Here is a 17,940-nt window from a genome sequence, read left to right as displayed (position 1 = left end):
AAGTGCCCTTGTACTTGCATCTCTTGATTGAATATTCACAGTGAGATGTCTCTTTAATCAAAAATATGATTTTTGGTTCATTTGTACACGAAACAGGGCTTTCCTGAATTTAGCGTGTGTTTTTATGGCGCATGTGGCTCGTAGATGCCTCTGAATAATGTGTCCCAGTCTCGTGCATGCTTTCAGCTCAGACTGAAAAACAAACCTGGACTTCTTATGATGAGCTGGTGCTGAGAGTTTTAGCAAATACACATAAAGCATATACTTATAAAACCACAAGATTAACTATTACAAGTAAAAAAAAAAAATGAAATAAATAAAAAGACCTTGTCTGATTGAAAAGAGAAAAAGTAAAGGGAAACCATTTCTAGCAATACTGTGTCTAATCAAACTTATGCTAATTTGATCTAATTAGCAGCAGTTATACTTTCTTGTCAGTGTAGCTGGAAAACAGTCTAAATGTCATAAAATTAAGTTAACACGAATTATCTTAATTGTTCTGTAAGTGTAGACTCTAATCGGCCTATGCAAAATTGTTCTCTTGCACTCGAAATCGTGATGGACAGTTTATCCAAGGTTGGAGAATTAAGCTGTCACTTCTACTACAGGTACTCTTGCTTTATCGATTAAAGTTGCAGAATACTGAAGGAAACTGAAAGAAAGATAAGTTCTGTCATATGGTTCAAATTATATATGACTCTATCTACTCCATAATTCGTTTTACTTTTAGGACCCAGTATCCTTTTATGTGTCAGTTTTCCATGTGACAGTTTACTAGATTTTCTCTACTGGGTGAAAAATCCAGATAATACAATTCCTTCAGTATGTTGAAGTCACTGTCATTGTAAAACCTAAATCCAATCCATTTTTATGACTCCGTTGGCATTCCTGTTGCCTTTACATTGTGACCTTTCAGTTGGAGAGGTGGATGGTGCCATTTTGTGATCTGCTCAAGCCATTAGCAGGTTGAAGCTGCTTTCACTGTGCTCTAATGCCCTGAGTGGACTGATTTTGGTCCATCTACAGGAGAAGATTGCACATAAGCATTTCCATCACATAAAAGTCTAAGTAAAGTTGAACATTATGGCTCTGTGCCTTGGTGTCTTTCTGGAGGATTCTGTCAGGGTTTAGACATGTTGTAGTGTTAGTCTGTAACAGATGTCCTGAATGGACAGATCTGTAAGGTGAGAGATTGTAGCCATTTCCCAAACCAACTTATTTGCTATGACTCAATCTTGTACTTTGTTTGAAAAGCCTATTCAAAGACAAAAATCCAAAGAAAGAACCTCTGTGTTCCTTCTTTTACGTGACCTGCTAGTTTTATGTCTATTTATGTTTTATTAATTCTGGAAATGTTCATTTTCTCCTCTTGATTTCGCTTTTGTGCATGACTAAATATGACTTCATATGCGAAAAAAAAGTCCAAAATAGTAAAATATTAAGCTTTTAATGATTTTAACAACAAATCATTGGTCAGAAAATGAGCAAGAATTAAACAAATGCACTCCTGAGACCTCCTGTGGGAAACGGGGAAATTCACTTATATAGTTTTCTTCATAAGTGCAAAAAAATGTAAAGAAACCAAGGGAAAAGCGATCCCATACTACAACCCCAATTCTGAAAACGTTGGACCAGTATGGAAAATATCTGATTTATAAATGTACTTTGATTTGTATTTAAACAAAAATTGTATAAAGACAAGGTATTTGATGTTTTACCTAATCAACTGCATAATTTTTTGAAGATAAACATTTATTTTGAAATTGATGCATGCAACACATTCCAAAAATGTTGGGACAGGGGCAATTTAGGACTAATACGATGTGAAAAGTTGAAGTAAGTAGGTGATGTGAAACAGGTGAGGCAAGGAGCCTCCAAAATATCCTAGTCCTTCAAGAGTAAGGATGGGTCGAGGATTGCCAATCTGCCAACAGATGCGTCAGCGAATAATCCAACTCTTTGAGAACAACATTCCCCAAAGACAAATTGGTAGGACTTTAGGTATTTCATCTTCTACAGTGCACAATATAATTAAAAGATTTAAGGAATCTGGTCAAATCTCGGTGCGTAAAGGTCAAGGCCGAAAACCACTTCATGCGCGATCCCTCAGACATCACTGTCTTAAAAACTGTCATCAGTCTGTAATGGATATCCTGACATGGGCTCGGAAATACTTTCTTCAGTCAACACCATTCGCCGCTGCATCCACAGATGCAAGTTAAGCCTTTATTATGCAAAGCAGAAGCCAGACATCAACACTGTCCAGAAGCACCGCCGACTTCTCTTGGCTCGCTCTCATCTGAGATGGACTGTAGCACAGCAGAATCATGTTTTGTGGTCCAACGAGTCAACATTTCAAATAGTTTTTGGACAAAACAGCCGTTGTGTTCTCCAGGCCAAAGAGGAAATGGACCACCATTTCCTCTTTGCTCTTTGTTATGGGTAACCTTCATATCTGTGAGGGCATCATTAATGTAGAAAGATATGTACACATTTTGGAGCAACATATGCTGCCATCCAGAGCAGGACAACGCCAAACCACATTCTGCCCAGATTCCAAGTGCACGGTTGCGTAAGCAGAGAGTGCAGGTGCTAGCATGGCCTGCCGGCATGTCCTGACCTGTCTCAGATTGAGAATGTGTGGTGCATTATGAAGCACAAAATAAGGCAATGAAGGCCCTGTACAGTTACTGTAATGTGTTTTCAATATACTACAGGGTGAATAGAATTTTCAAATTACTCTTTTTGTATGTTTTTTTGCATTTTCCATACTGTCCCAACTTTATCGGAATTGTTGTTGTAAGTCAGCGTTAGTTAGTGCTAATTTCCTGACCAATGATTTGTTGTTAAGACTATAAAAGGCTTAATATTTTGCCATTTTGTGCGTGGCCCATTTTTGTTGCCCAGGAGTGTAGTGTTTGTAACTCCCTTTTAAGTGTCAGAAGTTCATATATTCATGATCATAGTGCAAGTGCAATAAGTTTGCATATTTTGAGACATCAGATCACATTTAAACCCATTGTTTCTGAAATGTCTCAGTGTTCTGCTATTTTTGCTCTGCTCTTCAGGATCTGGTGACCAACGTCTCTCCACGAATCGTGCGCGGAACCACATCAGGTCCGATATTTGGCCCAGGCCAGGGCTCCTTCCTCAACATCGAGCTCATCAGTGAGAAAGCTGCAGCCTACTGGTGCCAGAGTGTGTCCGAGCTTAAGGCAGACTTCCCTCACAATGTAAGGAACTCATTCACTAATGGAAATCTAATGAAACAGATGGTACTGCAGACACCGATAAGCCAGGATGTCACATATACCCAAGTGATATTCCTGCAGTTTTCATTTGTATCCAGTTGGATTGATAGGAGCACTGTAGGTGTTCAACTGGGAAACAATTATTGTTGTATCAATTTCATTTCAAATCTACTGTTTATAAATAGAAAATCAGTTGTGATGTTGTGAAACAGGTATAACAATTATAAACAACATAATTTTTTTCAACAAGCCCCGTAGATATTCACAGCTTCTAAGAAGCCGGGAAGCAAACGTAGTAAAAATGGCTTGACACATTTTTCTGCTTCTACATCTGCTATTTTTGTGTTCTCCAGTGTGCAGGGTGAAATCAGCTAGCTTGAAGAAATCAGAGAGAAAAGAGTGAAATAATGACAACATTAGCACATTTAACTCCTATGTATTTGTTTATTTATTGATGTATCACGGTGTTCTTGTTTTCTGGAGTCTTTTTTTCTCTCCAGGTTTATAGAAGCAGAAATTGGAATTGCTTGTTTTTGGTCCGATGATTTATACGGCTTAGTGAATGTTGTTATTAGCGCTATTGTTCCTGTTATCTCTATGAATTCAGTCTCATGGAAATTACAGCTTGGATCATTGGTGAGTTCAAATGATCATCTTGGCAGCATCTTCGGTGCTGATATTTCAGCTTTCATTCCTTCTATTCTTTTTGCGCCCCATGTGCTGTGAGGCACCTGCAATAAAAAACCGAATAGGCACGCTTCTCTGTAGCCATCTTCGCTCGAATTTTCAGTTTCGTCTCAGTTTTTATCTCCCCATTAGCATATAACTCTGTTCAACCTTTTGAACTTCCCTAGTGCCTACAGCATTCGAAGACCAACTAAAGAACTGAACCATTTAGATTTATGCATCATCCATTTAAGCTGTCGCACTAACATTTGAGTGCTGCTTGTACACCCCCAGGAGGGAGCTGCTGAAATAGCCAGCCTGGAACTTGCTATGATTTTACATGATCTAATGGTTGCAGCGTTCGATCATATGGTTGTTTTTGTCTTTAAAGTCTCTGACGTTGCGGTGCTTAAACTACTCCATAAGCTGCAGCTGGTGCATTTCACTCACTTCAGTAAAGATGCCCAAATGTAACTCGATTAGGACTTCAATAAAATCCCCAATATTTTAATAGTCGATTTTCATGTGAATTGAAAAAATTAATCGATTCATCTGCTTAACTGTGATCGGTTCAATCTGATAAATGTGAACAGTTGTAATAAATATCATTTGACATTGTTTTGTTCAAAAATATAATGTATAACAAACATTTATGGAGAAACTTAACGGTTTCAACAACAATAACAAATTGAAATAAAAAAAATTATAATTTACTTTAAACAAAAAAAACCTCATCATTAATCTTATCACTAGGCTAAATGAAACAGGCTAAACTTAACTAGTCTCATTAAACTGTGAAATTGCTGTACATGTTTTACTACTACTGTTACTCCTTCAGTGAAATATAAAATACTGTAACGTCGGGTTTCGTGTATTTCGTGTAACCAAGGACTCATTTTTGATGTGTTTGGGCTACATTGATGCGTTACTGATTGCACATGTTGCATTGTACCATGCTTCTACTTTTCTGAGTGAAACTATCAGAGTTTTAGTGATTCCTCTTTTGACTCAGTTGCTTTCATCATCCAGAGATCTGTCTGTGACGTGTGATTCTTTAGTGATGGTGGAGGTGTACATGGAAACAGTCGGTTACACTTTTAAGGGTAACGCATTCATGTTAACGTTTACACGAACTTCTCAAGAAATTAGATTTATCCTTTTATCCATGTTTGCTTTGACAGCTCTGGTCAGCGTATTGTTATCTAAGCAAGAAGCCTATATGTTGCAAATGAAATTAATCAGCCTGCTATTTATTTTTTTGCCTTAATAATGTTGGAAACATCTGAAAATTCTTTGAGATTTGCTCACAGAGCTATGCGGTGCAATAGTAGTAGCTCTGCTGCTGCCCCTAACAGCCCGTAACACCATTGCGTTACATTCTACCCAGGCCTATTCGCTGTAACATTATAACATGTTTTTCTTGTTGGTTAAGTAAATGTCTCTTTGAATATAAAAATCCATGTTGATCATTTTTCATAATGAACATAATCAGATATGTTGCCTAGTTGTTGCATCTCTGCAGTTGATATTAGGGGCTTTTATTTAATCTTTTTTCGGTCTCTTATGGGGGCAGTGGTGGCTTGGCTTTTAAGGCTCTGGGCAAGGCCCTTTACCCTCTCTGCTCCAGGGACGCTGTATCATGGCTGACCCTGCACTCTGATCCCAGCTTCCTGACATGCTGGGGTATGTGAAGAAAAGAATTTCACTGTGCATATGTATATGTGATCAATAAAGACTCATTATCATTATCATTATGCCCTTCTGCTAATGCACTGTAATCCATGATCAGGAAGTGAGGTTTATAAGTGCTGTTACTGTTAACTATAGTGCAGTAAATATGAAACCTATTCAAAACCTGAGCTATTGTTTGTGTTATTCTCATTTTCCTGATGTTCTCACACGAGTGATTATGAGCGTATTCTGTCTTTGGTAGACAATAATTCAATCTCTGTGGTTTTGTTTGTTTTCACATCATACAATTTGAATATAATCTCAGTATTAATTCCTCAATGTCCTTTTTATTATTTACATCAATGCAGTGCTCATGTTTGCTAATGAAACACAAATATTTATGTTGTGGACCGAGTCCATATCTCAGTTCTTTGCCTCCATTTCATATTTGTACAGACGGAGCAGCATGTGTTGGCTGAAATGACAACTCAATTGTTCATTTCTGTGCTTTGTTTTATTTTCCTCTACTTAAGAAATAGCAAAAGATTAATTGATTAGGTGTAGACTTTCTGGCTGCAGTCAGAGCGAGCGCTATCAGACGTAAGGTCCAGCGTTCACTCCCGTGGCTTTTGTGAGGAAGATGAAAAAAGCTGTGATGTATGTGAGGAGAGAACAGACAGCAGCTCTCCTCAGCTCTTTGTTACAGGGATCCACTACACTGTGCATCCCTCCTGCAGCATGAATGGAAACATCCCTGCTACAAGAGACTGTGTGTATGTGTGTATGAATGGTAGAATGAGATTTGTTTATGGGAGCATGCAGAATCACATGGATTTGAAAGAAAATCATATTTGGATGATTTCCATTTGCTAGGAGAAAAGGTTGTTCAGACTGCCCTGCCCTTGGGGCCTCACACACACATACTCGCAACACTCACACACAAAACCAAAGCTTTTTCATTCCACAGCCTACCTCCAAACCTTGTCTAAACTGCAGCTTCAGCCCTTGCAGGTCAGAGCTTATGGACAAATTGCTGTGATTGTCATCATCAATGCTTCAAATTTTCCACCCATTACGAGGGGGATGGCTGCCGCATGGCGTGAAGGAGGGGCGAAATGCTCTGAAACGTTCTTATATGCTGGCCGAGTGACAGGCTCGAGGTGACTGATCTCCATGGAGATGCTTTGTTACAGTGTGCTGAGCATACAGAGGCAAAAGCTAGGCACAGAGTTATTGAGCTGATAACAAGGTAATCCCGCTCCTCTCACAGTCTCCACACTTCCTGCTGCCTTTAACTTGCTCTGCCTGTCTGACGGCACTTTTAGCCCCGCTTGTCTTTAATAAACCGGAAAAAAAGGATGCCTGGCTGCCATTTCAAGGATCTCTTTCCCATAATGTGAAGTTAAAGTGGACAAAGGTCAGGCCCAAATCAAAATAGAATACTGTGTGCCTCCATGGCACCCAAAATGAAACTCAGTGGAAGCTCGTAATCTCAGTCATCTCCAGCAACACTTCTGTATCTCCCTGCTTTCCTGGGCTTTACATTAATATTACCAAAGACTATTTGAGGGTGTATCAAATATCGCTTATATGTCAAGGTTGTTTGGTAAATCTGAGCAGTAAATGTCAGGTGCTTAACTTTATTTGCCCTCTAAAACATAGCAATATTTTCGGCACTTGTGTAAGTGAGCTATACTTAGATCCTAACTGTGCAGTGCTTTTTGGGGAGCTTAATGCCCCAGAGATTTATATCTAGCGGAAATTTGTCCTAGGGGAGAGCAAATCCTCAGAGTTTAATATCCTCCTTTGAAATCTGTTTTCTCTCTCTTGGTATCCATGGATATATCTTTTGTTAGTGCCACACTTTCTGTCCTTTTGGCATCTTCACCTCATCAGCAGTAAAAGTAAGCCATGGTCATTTGATCAGCCTAAATTTGAGATCTTGTTTAATAATAGAGCACAAGGCTTTCATCTTACAGCAGATTTAAAGCTATTACGTATATATTATTAGATATTATTATGAGACACAGCTATTTATTTAACACAGAAATCAAAAGCAAATGGTTGATGTGGTGTGCTGAAATACAGCATCTTCATTTTGCCAAGAACATTGTGTCTTGTATATGACACATACAGTGCATTATTTGTAGAGTGTCTGTAAAGTATGTGAAAGCTTTTTTTTTTTCTTCTTTCCCCAGCTGTGATTACTTAAAACCAGGAAGCAATATTAAGAAGCTGGTTCTCCATCACATGTTTTTATGTTTGCCTTATAGTGTGTCAAGGGAAAGAAAAATGAAAATGGCACAGGCTAATCCAGCCCTAGCATTGGGGCTCTTAGCTAATACCCTCTCTATGATGTCTTTATTGTTTTAATAACGCCAGCATGCCTGTAGATTTGTTCCGATAACAAATCTTGTCAATTATAAATATTGATTTTGTGACTTTGAGGATGGAGAAGGACAGTTGAGTGGCCTATTTCAGCCCCAGTTTAAAATGTGTTGAAACAAACCAAGAAGAATAAATGTGCATGTACATAAAAATGGACATATTATTGCAAGTCTGCAAATAAAAATGAATCTGCAATGAGCAAGAGCGTGTCTATGTTGCTCTAATCTTTCTCTGTCTCTCTCTCTCTCTCTCTCTCTCTCTCTCTCTCTCTCTCTCTCTCTCTCTATCTGCCTTAGATTATCATTTCCAGCATAATGTGCAGCTACAACAAAGCTGATTGGACTGAGCTTGCCAAAATGGCAGAGGTGAGTCTTTGTTATGATAATTTACCAGCGCACACAGTTGTGAAATTATACCCCCTTCCTGATAATTTGCCTCTTTTGATAACACTGCCTGCATAACCATTGCTTGGGAAGAGAGGAGAAAAGTGTGATGCACCACACCTTTCCAAACTGCAAAAGCAACATTCACGGTTATTGCATAAACACCCCAAATATTGAATCAGTGGCAATTAATCTTGGATCTGAAGCATGCTACATTTAGGCAAATGTTTATAAGACCCAACTGGTTTGTCGCTGCCAAGAGGCTGAGGCAGATGCCAGAGAAGGAGGGAGGCGCTGAAGGAGCAGAGAGTGGAAGAGAGCTGGGAGGGGAAAGGGGGGCATCTTCAGGCCAGGCTTCTTCCAGCTCTTCCATCTGTGAGCAGGAGCTCTACAGCCCCTGTCCTGTTTTACTGATGTCAGTCAACGTGAACCCCAGCAGACCCACTGTGAACACACATGCACAACCGAGCACACACACAAGTAAACCCAGAGCTGATATTTTGAATGGAAATAGATCGAGGCAGTTCAGTGGCCCCTGGAATTAATCGGTGTTGACTCACATATCTCTGGTGCTTAATTGTGCACAGAAAATGTCAGAACGTAAACAGGGCCACGTGTCAATGTGTTAATTCTGCTATTGATTTCATTGACGCTCTCGCTCTCTGTTGGACCTCATTAAACCAGACCTGTCAAGCTCATCTAACCCCTCTCCCACCCTCTTCTTCCTCTCTGAAAAGATGGACATCTGGTTAGTGCTGTCTGCCTCCTCTTCCACCCCTCTCTGTATTACTGCCAGGTACCTTTTGCATATTGCACAATCATAAATCAGGCATGACACTGATCTAAGCTCGTATGAGTACATCGCTTTAGGGTAGCCAGTAGGACACACTGTCTACTTTCTACATTCATCACCAAGCTTCCTATTCCCTAACCTAGCCCTAATCCAAACCGAGCTCTCCATGTGTCCTAGAGACACAGGTTGAGTTTAAACCTTCTTCCTAGCACTCTGATATAGAGCTAAGTTGCAGAGGAGATTGGCAGTGCCACTGGATATAGCATGGGAGGTGAGGAAAAATAAGCAAGAAATATGCCTTTGGTGCCTTCCTTTTTTTGTTGTTGCTTGTGGTGTGTCTTCTGAACTGAATTCATTGTTTTCATCACATCCATAGCAGACTGTTTAGTTACCTCTGCCGGCAAATATGAAATAAAAGCCTGGTTTCCATGGTAACTCCATTTTCAAGGAGATTCAACCATTAATTTTCACTTTGAAAATTCTGGAAGGGGACACTTAACATTGTGGCTTGCCCAAGGATACTACTTAAAAGTTTTTTGTTCTCCTTTTCCCCTTTCTTTCCCTTCACCAACGTGTCAGAATAAAGTAAATCATTTTCTACTTTCAACTGCCCCCCATTACTGCTCCCTCCACACAAATTTCTGCCTGATAGAGAAATATTGCATCATAACCATCAGCTAGAAGCTGTAATTCCTAGATGTCAAAGTCTCTCCATAACCTGTTCATGCTTTATTTTTATTTTTAAAGTTGTGAACAGAAATAGGAATGTGACATTTCATATACAGCGCGTGTCAAAAATGATTGCTGACAATCGGCTAGTGCAGACGTATTCAGCTAAAATTTGTAAAAGGTCCACTTGTATTAAATTCCCTGATTACAGTGGTCTTGATAAGCAACCAACATTACTGAATAACAAACACAGTTGCTCTTTCACTGTTATCCATTAATATGTCATTTATGGCTATAAATCATACAATTTGTAGTGGTTATATTTTAGTTTGTAGTGGTGCTCATGTCACTACTTTTTACTAGAGCCATGGAATTTACACATCTGAGATCCATGTGTTTGAGTTTGACGTGGGAGAATAAACTCACGCGTCACCCGTCTTTAAACATTCTGTTTTCATCGTCAATTCACAAAAGGGTAAACATTTTCGAAAGTCTATGAAAACTCTCCCCTTTCTGATGTAATGTCTCTAGCCTTGTAGTGTATCTCTGGTCTGATTAGCTGCCTTCAGCGTAATAGTAATAATTTAAATAAATGCCTGTGATGAACCACAATACATATTTGTTACAGAAGCTGATCTGGTTCATGATTAGAAAGCTATTCAATATGAACTTTTTCATACACTGATTGTACATTTTGCTATCTGTTGATCATATGTTTCATATGTTTGCTACAGTATTGTTTCATGTACTTGCTTGTGTCCTGAAATACTGTGCCACAGTTTGCCAGTTGAAAACCCCAGAGCTAGTGTGTATAGGATTTGTTTGTGAAAAGCCAGCACATTGTGAAAAGTCTCAAAAAGCTTATATTACAGACTTCCCTTTGATTGAGACAGTGTTTTCCAGCCATAGCCGACTTCCCTCCTGCTTGTTTGACATATCTGGCATCTGTTCCTCTATGCTGGAGTAAGTGTGTGTATCTCCCCTTTCCTTTGCTGTTGTGCTCCTGATACCCTCTGAGATCAAGTCAACCATCATGATCTAAAGTGTATGACAGGGATAGGTGATCTTGTCTTATCAAGTTGGGAGCTGATAGCCCATGTCAAAAGCAGTGTCAGCACAGATAAAGAACCAGTGCAAGCCCATGGCTCTTTTGTGGAGTGTATACTTAGGATTGCTCTCATGCTTAAAATAACTGTGAATTGGAGAATAAACCACTGATGGTGCTTTTGCCCAAATATAGATAGAGTCCTCTTAGGTGTCATATTCACTTGTTTTCTGTAGCACAATACAATTTGAAATACATCACATAGTATGTTTACATGGACAACAATAATCTAATATTAACCCGATTAAGACAATACTCTGATTAACAAACTACCATGTAAACAGCAATTTTTAATTACCTTAATCCGATTAAAGTCATACTCGAAGTAAACACAAATGGAATTAAGACGTGGAGTATTCCTGTTTTAGTCGCATTATGAAAGTGCATTATAGACATGTACACATCTTAATCACACTATTATTGGGAAAATTGGGAGTTTTCACCGCATTTTGCGACAGGACACGTACACACAGCAGTGCTCATCGGTTTTACGGCAAACGAGAGCACGGCTGCGTCCGAAACCGCGTACTTACCTACTATATAGTAGGAATACATGTAATTAACTGCACTTGAAGCGTTCGTAAAATTTTTAAATAAAAACACCCCAAACTGTATACGGTACCATAACGAAGACCAACTGTATGTTGATACGTGAAATTCTGGAGGGAACAACGGACCGCGTGGCGCGGTGACGTAATGACGTGTGTCGTTACGCGATCTATGTTCTATAACATTTAAAACCTGAACATGAAAGGAATATCCTAAAAGCGACTCATGTAAACACCTTAATCACAATATTGCCTTATTCAAAATAAGATCAATAATTAGATTATTCCTGTCCATGTAAACCTAGTCACAGTTTACTGAGTGAGTATACAACACCAGTTTAGAAAGAACAGTGTACATGCATGTTAGTTACAGATTCTCATTTGGTACTTGCATCCACTATCTTAAAATTATCATTGCGTGGTATTTTAATGATTTAACAAGCATCTGTTCTTCCAACTTCTCTTTCATTTTCCTGATCCATTAATGCAGTTATTCCAAATATTAGGTATTTTTTGTGTACTTATTGTCAGCTGCATGAGCGGGACATTTTTACGGCTCATACTGCGGAAGAAGAGTATAGATCATAATCATAGAGCTTGCCTGTGCTAAATTGTGGGTTACAGTGGAGTGTTTAAATTTCTGTGTGTGTATCTGTATCTGTAACTGTATGGGATTAGGATAAGAGGTGTGAAGCTATGGCACAAAGCCTCTTGATCTTTTCGTGCTCTCTGTCTGCCCCTTCCTCTCTTTTCAACTTTTTCTGTCTTTATCATTGTTTATTTGTGTGCTTGTTTGTTTCTATCTCTCCTGGTTTGTTCTCCCTAAGGAGTGTTGTTAAGGATGAAGCATGGGAAGGACAGAACCCAAACCCACGAGCTTTGCATTGTTTTGCCACATTTTGGACACATTTCCACTGTCATTCTCTTTTAAGCCTGCAGTGACAAATAGTTTTCATGTGCTCTTCCCTGTTAAAGCTGCTTATTGTGATCTGCGATGATAGTGTGCTTAATTCATTGTGTGTGTAGCCTTTTGTTATGTGGGAAAGGGGGAATGGGTGGCAGCCACGTCCTGTCTCTTGTCCTGTCTATAAAGGGCTTAAAGGAAGCTGGGTGAAATTAAACATTATTGATAATTGGCTTTGGGATCACGGTGCATTGTGTCCATTTTGTACCTGCATTTGGCCCTAATTGACCATGAAATCTGGAGCCTAATCCAGGGCTACCATGCTTCTTCCTCTCCCTAACTGACTATGATAAATGGCTTCATCCTGCCACTTGCTCCTCTGCACTTTGTAAAGCTAAAATACTTATTCTTCTTTTCTCCCTCTAATGGCTGTCAGTCTGTGGAAAATCATAAATCTACAGCCGGAGTCACTCTGGCAGGTTTGTGGAGCTTTTGTAATTGTTTAAATCCCACATGTGACGTGGTTTAAAGCCCCCATGGATATGTAATTGCCTGTCAAATGCCTTTCCTGCTCAGCCACTTTCTATGTCCCACTCCACAAGTCTACATACAGAGCACCATCTTCTGTGCATCCATGTGGAACAGTTATCACTTGTCTGATCTATTTTAGTCCTAATGCTTCAGTCACTGTTGTTTTGTATCCCTCCATTGGCAGGCACCTCCTCTCGAGAAGAGGCTTTTTTGGACATGATTAATAAACTGAATCACTAGAGTGTTGTTTTTGTAGTGGTTTGCATGATTCGTATTACACTGATGAGACTTGCATATGGATCAAAGTTGCCACTTTTATATGAAATGCATGAATTCATTGACTATATTGAAGTAACGTTTGCATAAATATGACCCTTGAACAGGATTCTGGAGCTGATGCCCTGGAGCTGAATTTATCCTGCCCTCATGGAATGGGAGAGAGGGGTATGGGACTCGCCTGCGGGCAGGTACAACCAGCACACACCTCTCACTTTGCACCTCATACATACTGAGACTCGAGCTGAAGGCACGTACACTCTCTCACTAAGAACATGACTTGTCAGTTAGTGTGTGTGCTGAGAGACTACTAAGCTACTTGTATATACACTTCGGTTCAATATTTAAGCTTATAGAATCCAGCTGCTGAAAATACATATGTACAGCATGTACAGCATAACTGAATAAGATGAATGTCGCTACATTATTACATGGCGAATTAGTGAATATCATACCTGTCTCGGCCAACTGCTTTTCCCTTCTAGACATTTACCATATTTCATTAAATATAGAAAGAAAGTATTTCTTATTGATGGAAAGGGGAGTGTGTCAATCCTCAAGGATTTGTAAAAATTCTGAATACCTGTGTACGAACGTCACTCATTTAGTAAAGCAGTCACGGAGGAGGTGTAGTCATGCCTGCGGTAAATGCATCTCTCTGGGCACTCTAATTCATGAAATGAAACTTTATTGTCTATGTTGTTAATCTATGATGGCAGATATGATAGGGAGATCAACCACAAACAAATACTAATGGGTTTTGCCTGAAGAAGAGTGTTTTGTATGAGGGTCTTAATGATGCACCTTTTCTATAACATCACATTCAATCCAAGCATTAACAGAAATTAATAATCCATAAATGATTTCTTTAGCTGTTTGTAAAGTTTTCTTTCAAACTCAAAATTCCATGCACTAGGATTAATGTAGCATTCATTCTTAGAAGATTAAGAACATTTTTTTTTTTCTTTTTGCAATGATATGATGCATATTAAACAGCAACAAAACATCATTGTTTATGACTTCAATTACAGCCCTAGTTGTATTGTATGTTAGTCTTAGATGTACACTATGTATGTGTGTATATACAGTATCTATAATAAATTAATATTGGCACCCTTGGTAAATATGAGCAAAGAAGGCTGTGAAAAATTGTCTTTAATTTTTAATTTCTTGATCTTTTGTTTAAAAAAAATTCACAAAACATACTCTGCTTTCATGGATATCAAACAACTGCAAACACCACACAGGTTTATCCAAATATATATATATATATATATATATATATATATATATATATATATATATATATTTGTTAAATATATTTGTGCCACAATTATTGGCACCCCTATGAATTCGTATGAAAAAATATATTTGAAGTATATTCACATATAATGTTCAACCATTACTTCCTGTTTCTCAGGCATATAAATATGAGGTAACACATAGGGCAAATTCTCTTAGTCATTCATAACAATGGGTAAGACAAAGAAATATAGCTGTGATGTGCGGCAAAAGGTTGTTGAGCTTCACAAAATGGGAAGTGGCTATAAGAAAATAGCACAAGCATTGAAAATGCCCATTTCCACCATCAGGGTCATAATTAAGAAGTTCCAGTCAACTGGAAATGTTCTGAATCAACCTGGAATTGGACGTGTGTTTATATTGTCTAAATGCACTGTGAAAAGGCTGGTTCGAGTGGCCAAAAAATCTCCAAGGATCACAGCTGGAGGATTGCAGAAGTTAGTTGCATCTTGGAATCAGAAAGTCTCCAAAACTACAATCCGACATCACCTACATCACCACAAGCTGTTTGGAAGGGTTTCAAGAAAAAAGACTCTACTCTCATCCAAAAACAAACTCGAGCATCTTCAGTTTGCCAGACACTACTGGAACTTCAAATGGGATTGGGTTCTATGGTCAGATGAAACCAAAATAGAGCTTTTTAGCAGTAAACACCAGAGGTGGTTATGACGCACACAGAGAGGTAGCCATATGGAAAAGTACCTCATATCATTAATCCACGGTTAAATATGATGGTGGCTCTTTAATGTTTTGGGGCTGTTTTTCTGCCAGAGGACCTGGAAATTTTGTTAGGATACATGACTTCATGGACTCTATCAAATATCAACAGATATTGAATAAAAACCTGCCAGAAAGCTTAAAATGGGCCGTTGTTGACCAGTAGGACAATGATCCAAAACATACATCAAAATCAACACAAAAATGGTTTACTGACCACAAAATCAAGGTCCTGCCATGACCATCCCAGTCCCCTGACTTGAAACTGAAGAGGAGAGTCCACCAGTGTGGACCTCGAAATTTGAAGTATCTGGAGAGATTCTCTATGGAGGAATGGACTCAGATCTCTTACCATGTATTCTCCAACCTCATCAGGCATTATAGGAGAAGACTCAGCGCACACATTATTGTGACATATATTTAACAAAGATATTCCTTTTTGGATAAACCTGTGTTTTGTTTGCAATTGTTTGATAACCATGAGATCAGAGTATTTTTGTGAATTTTTTCACCAAAAAGGTTCAAAAGGTTAAACAATAAAGACAATGCTCATAATTACCAAGGGTGTCCATATTAGTAGACGGCACTTTGTCTCTCTCTCTCTCTCTCTCTCTCTCTCTCTCACTGTGTGTGTGTGTGTGTGTGTGTGTGTATATATATATATATATAAAATATTGTATTGGTGGTTGGTGTAGGTCTGATAAAATTGGAACAAGTACAATTTGTTTCCTCTTTGGACTTTATATGAAGATGAAATCACATGCCATGTTTGGATTGCTTCTGCACAGTTATAAAACAGTAAATCTGTGTGTTCGTTATTGGTCTGTTTAAGCATAGGAAATTGTGCTTTCTGCCCCTAGCCGCTTTTGACACAGCTTGTCACCAAGTCTGTAGTGGTCAAGGAAATGACATGGAAACCTGCTCTGGCAGCAATACAGATGTCAGATATCTGAAACAAAAACAAAATCATTACATGCAAAGCAGAAAAGGATAAAAAAGGATAAAAGGGCTGTTTGAAGCACCATAGTTGGCCTTTCCATCAAGAGAAGGTTCCATCACACAGGCAGACTTTTTTCACTGTTTGCATTTTTCCTTTCTGGAGTCTGTGTCAGACAAATACCACAGATCCGCTGTTCACATACTGTCGAATAACTACAGTCCAAAACAAAGCATGCCAGTCAAATGCTGCTTTTATCCACAAAAGTGTGCCAGTAGAATGTAATCTTTGAGGTTTTGCTAGGTGTGTGACTCCAAATGGCTGTAATTCCTAAATGATTAATGCAATAGTTTTCTTAAACCAGTTGTATTAAAGCTGAAAGTCTACACTTCAATCACATCTTCATTGCTTAATTTCAAATCCACTGTGGTGGTATACAAAGGAAAAAATTATGTGTCATTGTCCAAATGCTTATGGACCTGACTATAGTCAATGCATACACCGATCAGTCATAACATTAAAACCACTGACAGATGAAGTGAATAACATTGATTAGCTTGTTACAGTGGCATCTGTCGATGGGTGGGGATTAGGCAGCAAGTGAACAGTCAGTTCTTGAAGTTTATATGTTGGAAGCAGGAAAAGAGACAAGTGTAAGGATCTGAGTAACTTTGACAAGAGCCAAATTGTGATGGCTAGACGACTGGGTCACAGCATCTCCAAACGTTAATGATATAAAGGTGTCAGAACACCTGCAGACTGGTCAGAGTGCCCATGCTGACCCCTGTCCACCCCCAAAGTGCCTACAATGGTCATGTGAGCATCAGAACTGGACCATGGAGCAATGGAAGTAGGTGGTCTGGTCTGATGAATCATGTTTTCTTTTACATCATGTGGATGGCTGGGTGCATGTGCGTTGCTTACCTGGGGAAGAGACGGCACCAGGATGCACTATGGGAAGAAGGCAAGCTGACAGAGGCAGTGTGATGATCTGGCAATGTTCTGATGGGAAACCTTGGGTCCTGGCATTCATGTGAATGCTACATTCCATAATTTTTTCCTCTACTTGAACTGGAAAAAAAATATGCCATTAATTAAAACAATTAAATTTGTTTGAGGTATTCTTCACGAAGCCAGAATGTTCAGCTATTAAACAAAAGTGGTTTTGTCTCATATCTGTGAGTTATTTATTTGCAACAAAGTAAAAAACCTGGGTGAGCATAGTCTAAGTGTGGTGAGTCAATAATTTTTGCCAGGGGTTGTACACGTACCACCTACCTAAACACTGCTGCAGAAAGTATACCCTTTCATGGAAATGGTATTCCCTAATGGCAGTGGCCTCTTTCAGCATGATAATGTGCCCTGCCCCTCTGCAAAAATTGCTCAGGAATGGTTTGAGGAACATGATAGAGTTCCAGGTATTGACTTGGCCTGTGGGATGTGCTGGACAAACAAGTCCGATCCATGGAGGCCCCACTTTGCAACTTACAGGACTTAAAAAGAACTCCGACTATGAAAATTTGTATGGCTTCCGTCATATACTTTATCCTGTTAAATTTCCGACGGCCCGCCAACGCGCTGTCGCCGTGTTATGTTATGTGCTATCTACACAGATTCTGTGTGTACGAAGGTACTCATATCTTTGGAAAGCTAAGATTCTTGTGATTCAATTTATAAAAACCATTTCAAGATACAATCACAACAGCAGCTACAATCAATGTCTATGTTAGACCACCGACATACAAACAAACACTTATGAAATGGAGGAAACTCACCTCATATGACGCCTCATAATAATC

General features: G+C 39.0%; 1 protein-coding gene across 1 annotated transcript in view; it reads left to right on the top strand.

Moving 5' to 3' along the window:
- Positions 1-17,940, top strand: part of dpyda.1 (dihydropyrimidine dehydrogenase a, tandem duplicate 1) — a 153,162-nt gene that overhangs the window by 91,867 nt on the left and 43,355 nt on the right. The window contains exons 14-16 of the mRNA XM_017473660.3: positions 3,069-3,233; positions 8,273-8,341; positions 13,293-13,376. Of these exons, the coding sequence (XP_017329149.1) occupies positions 3,069-3,233; positions 8,273-8,341; positions 13,293-13,376 (318 nt within the window). The remainder of the gene's footprint in view (positions 1-3,068; positions 3,234-8,272; positions 8,342-13,292; positions 13,377-17,940) is intronic.

The sequence above is a fragment of the Ictalurus punctatus genome, chromosome 1, assembly GCF_001660625.3.
Source record: "Ictalurus punctatus breed USDA103 chromosome 1, Coco_2.0, whole genome shotgun sequence".
Taxonomy (NCBI): Eukaryota; Metazoa; Chordata; class Actinopteri; order Siluriformes; family Ictaluridae; genus Ictalurus; species Ictalurus punctatus.
Note: the sequence above shows the minus strand (reverse complement) of the source record. Positions and strands in the feature narration are given on the sequence as shown.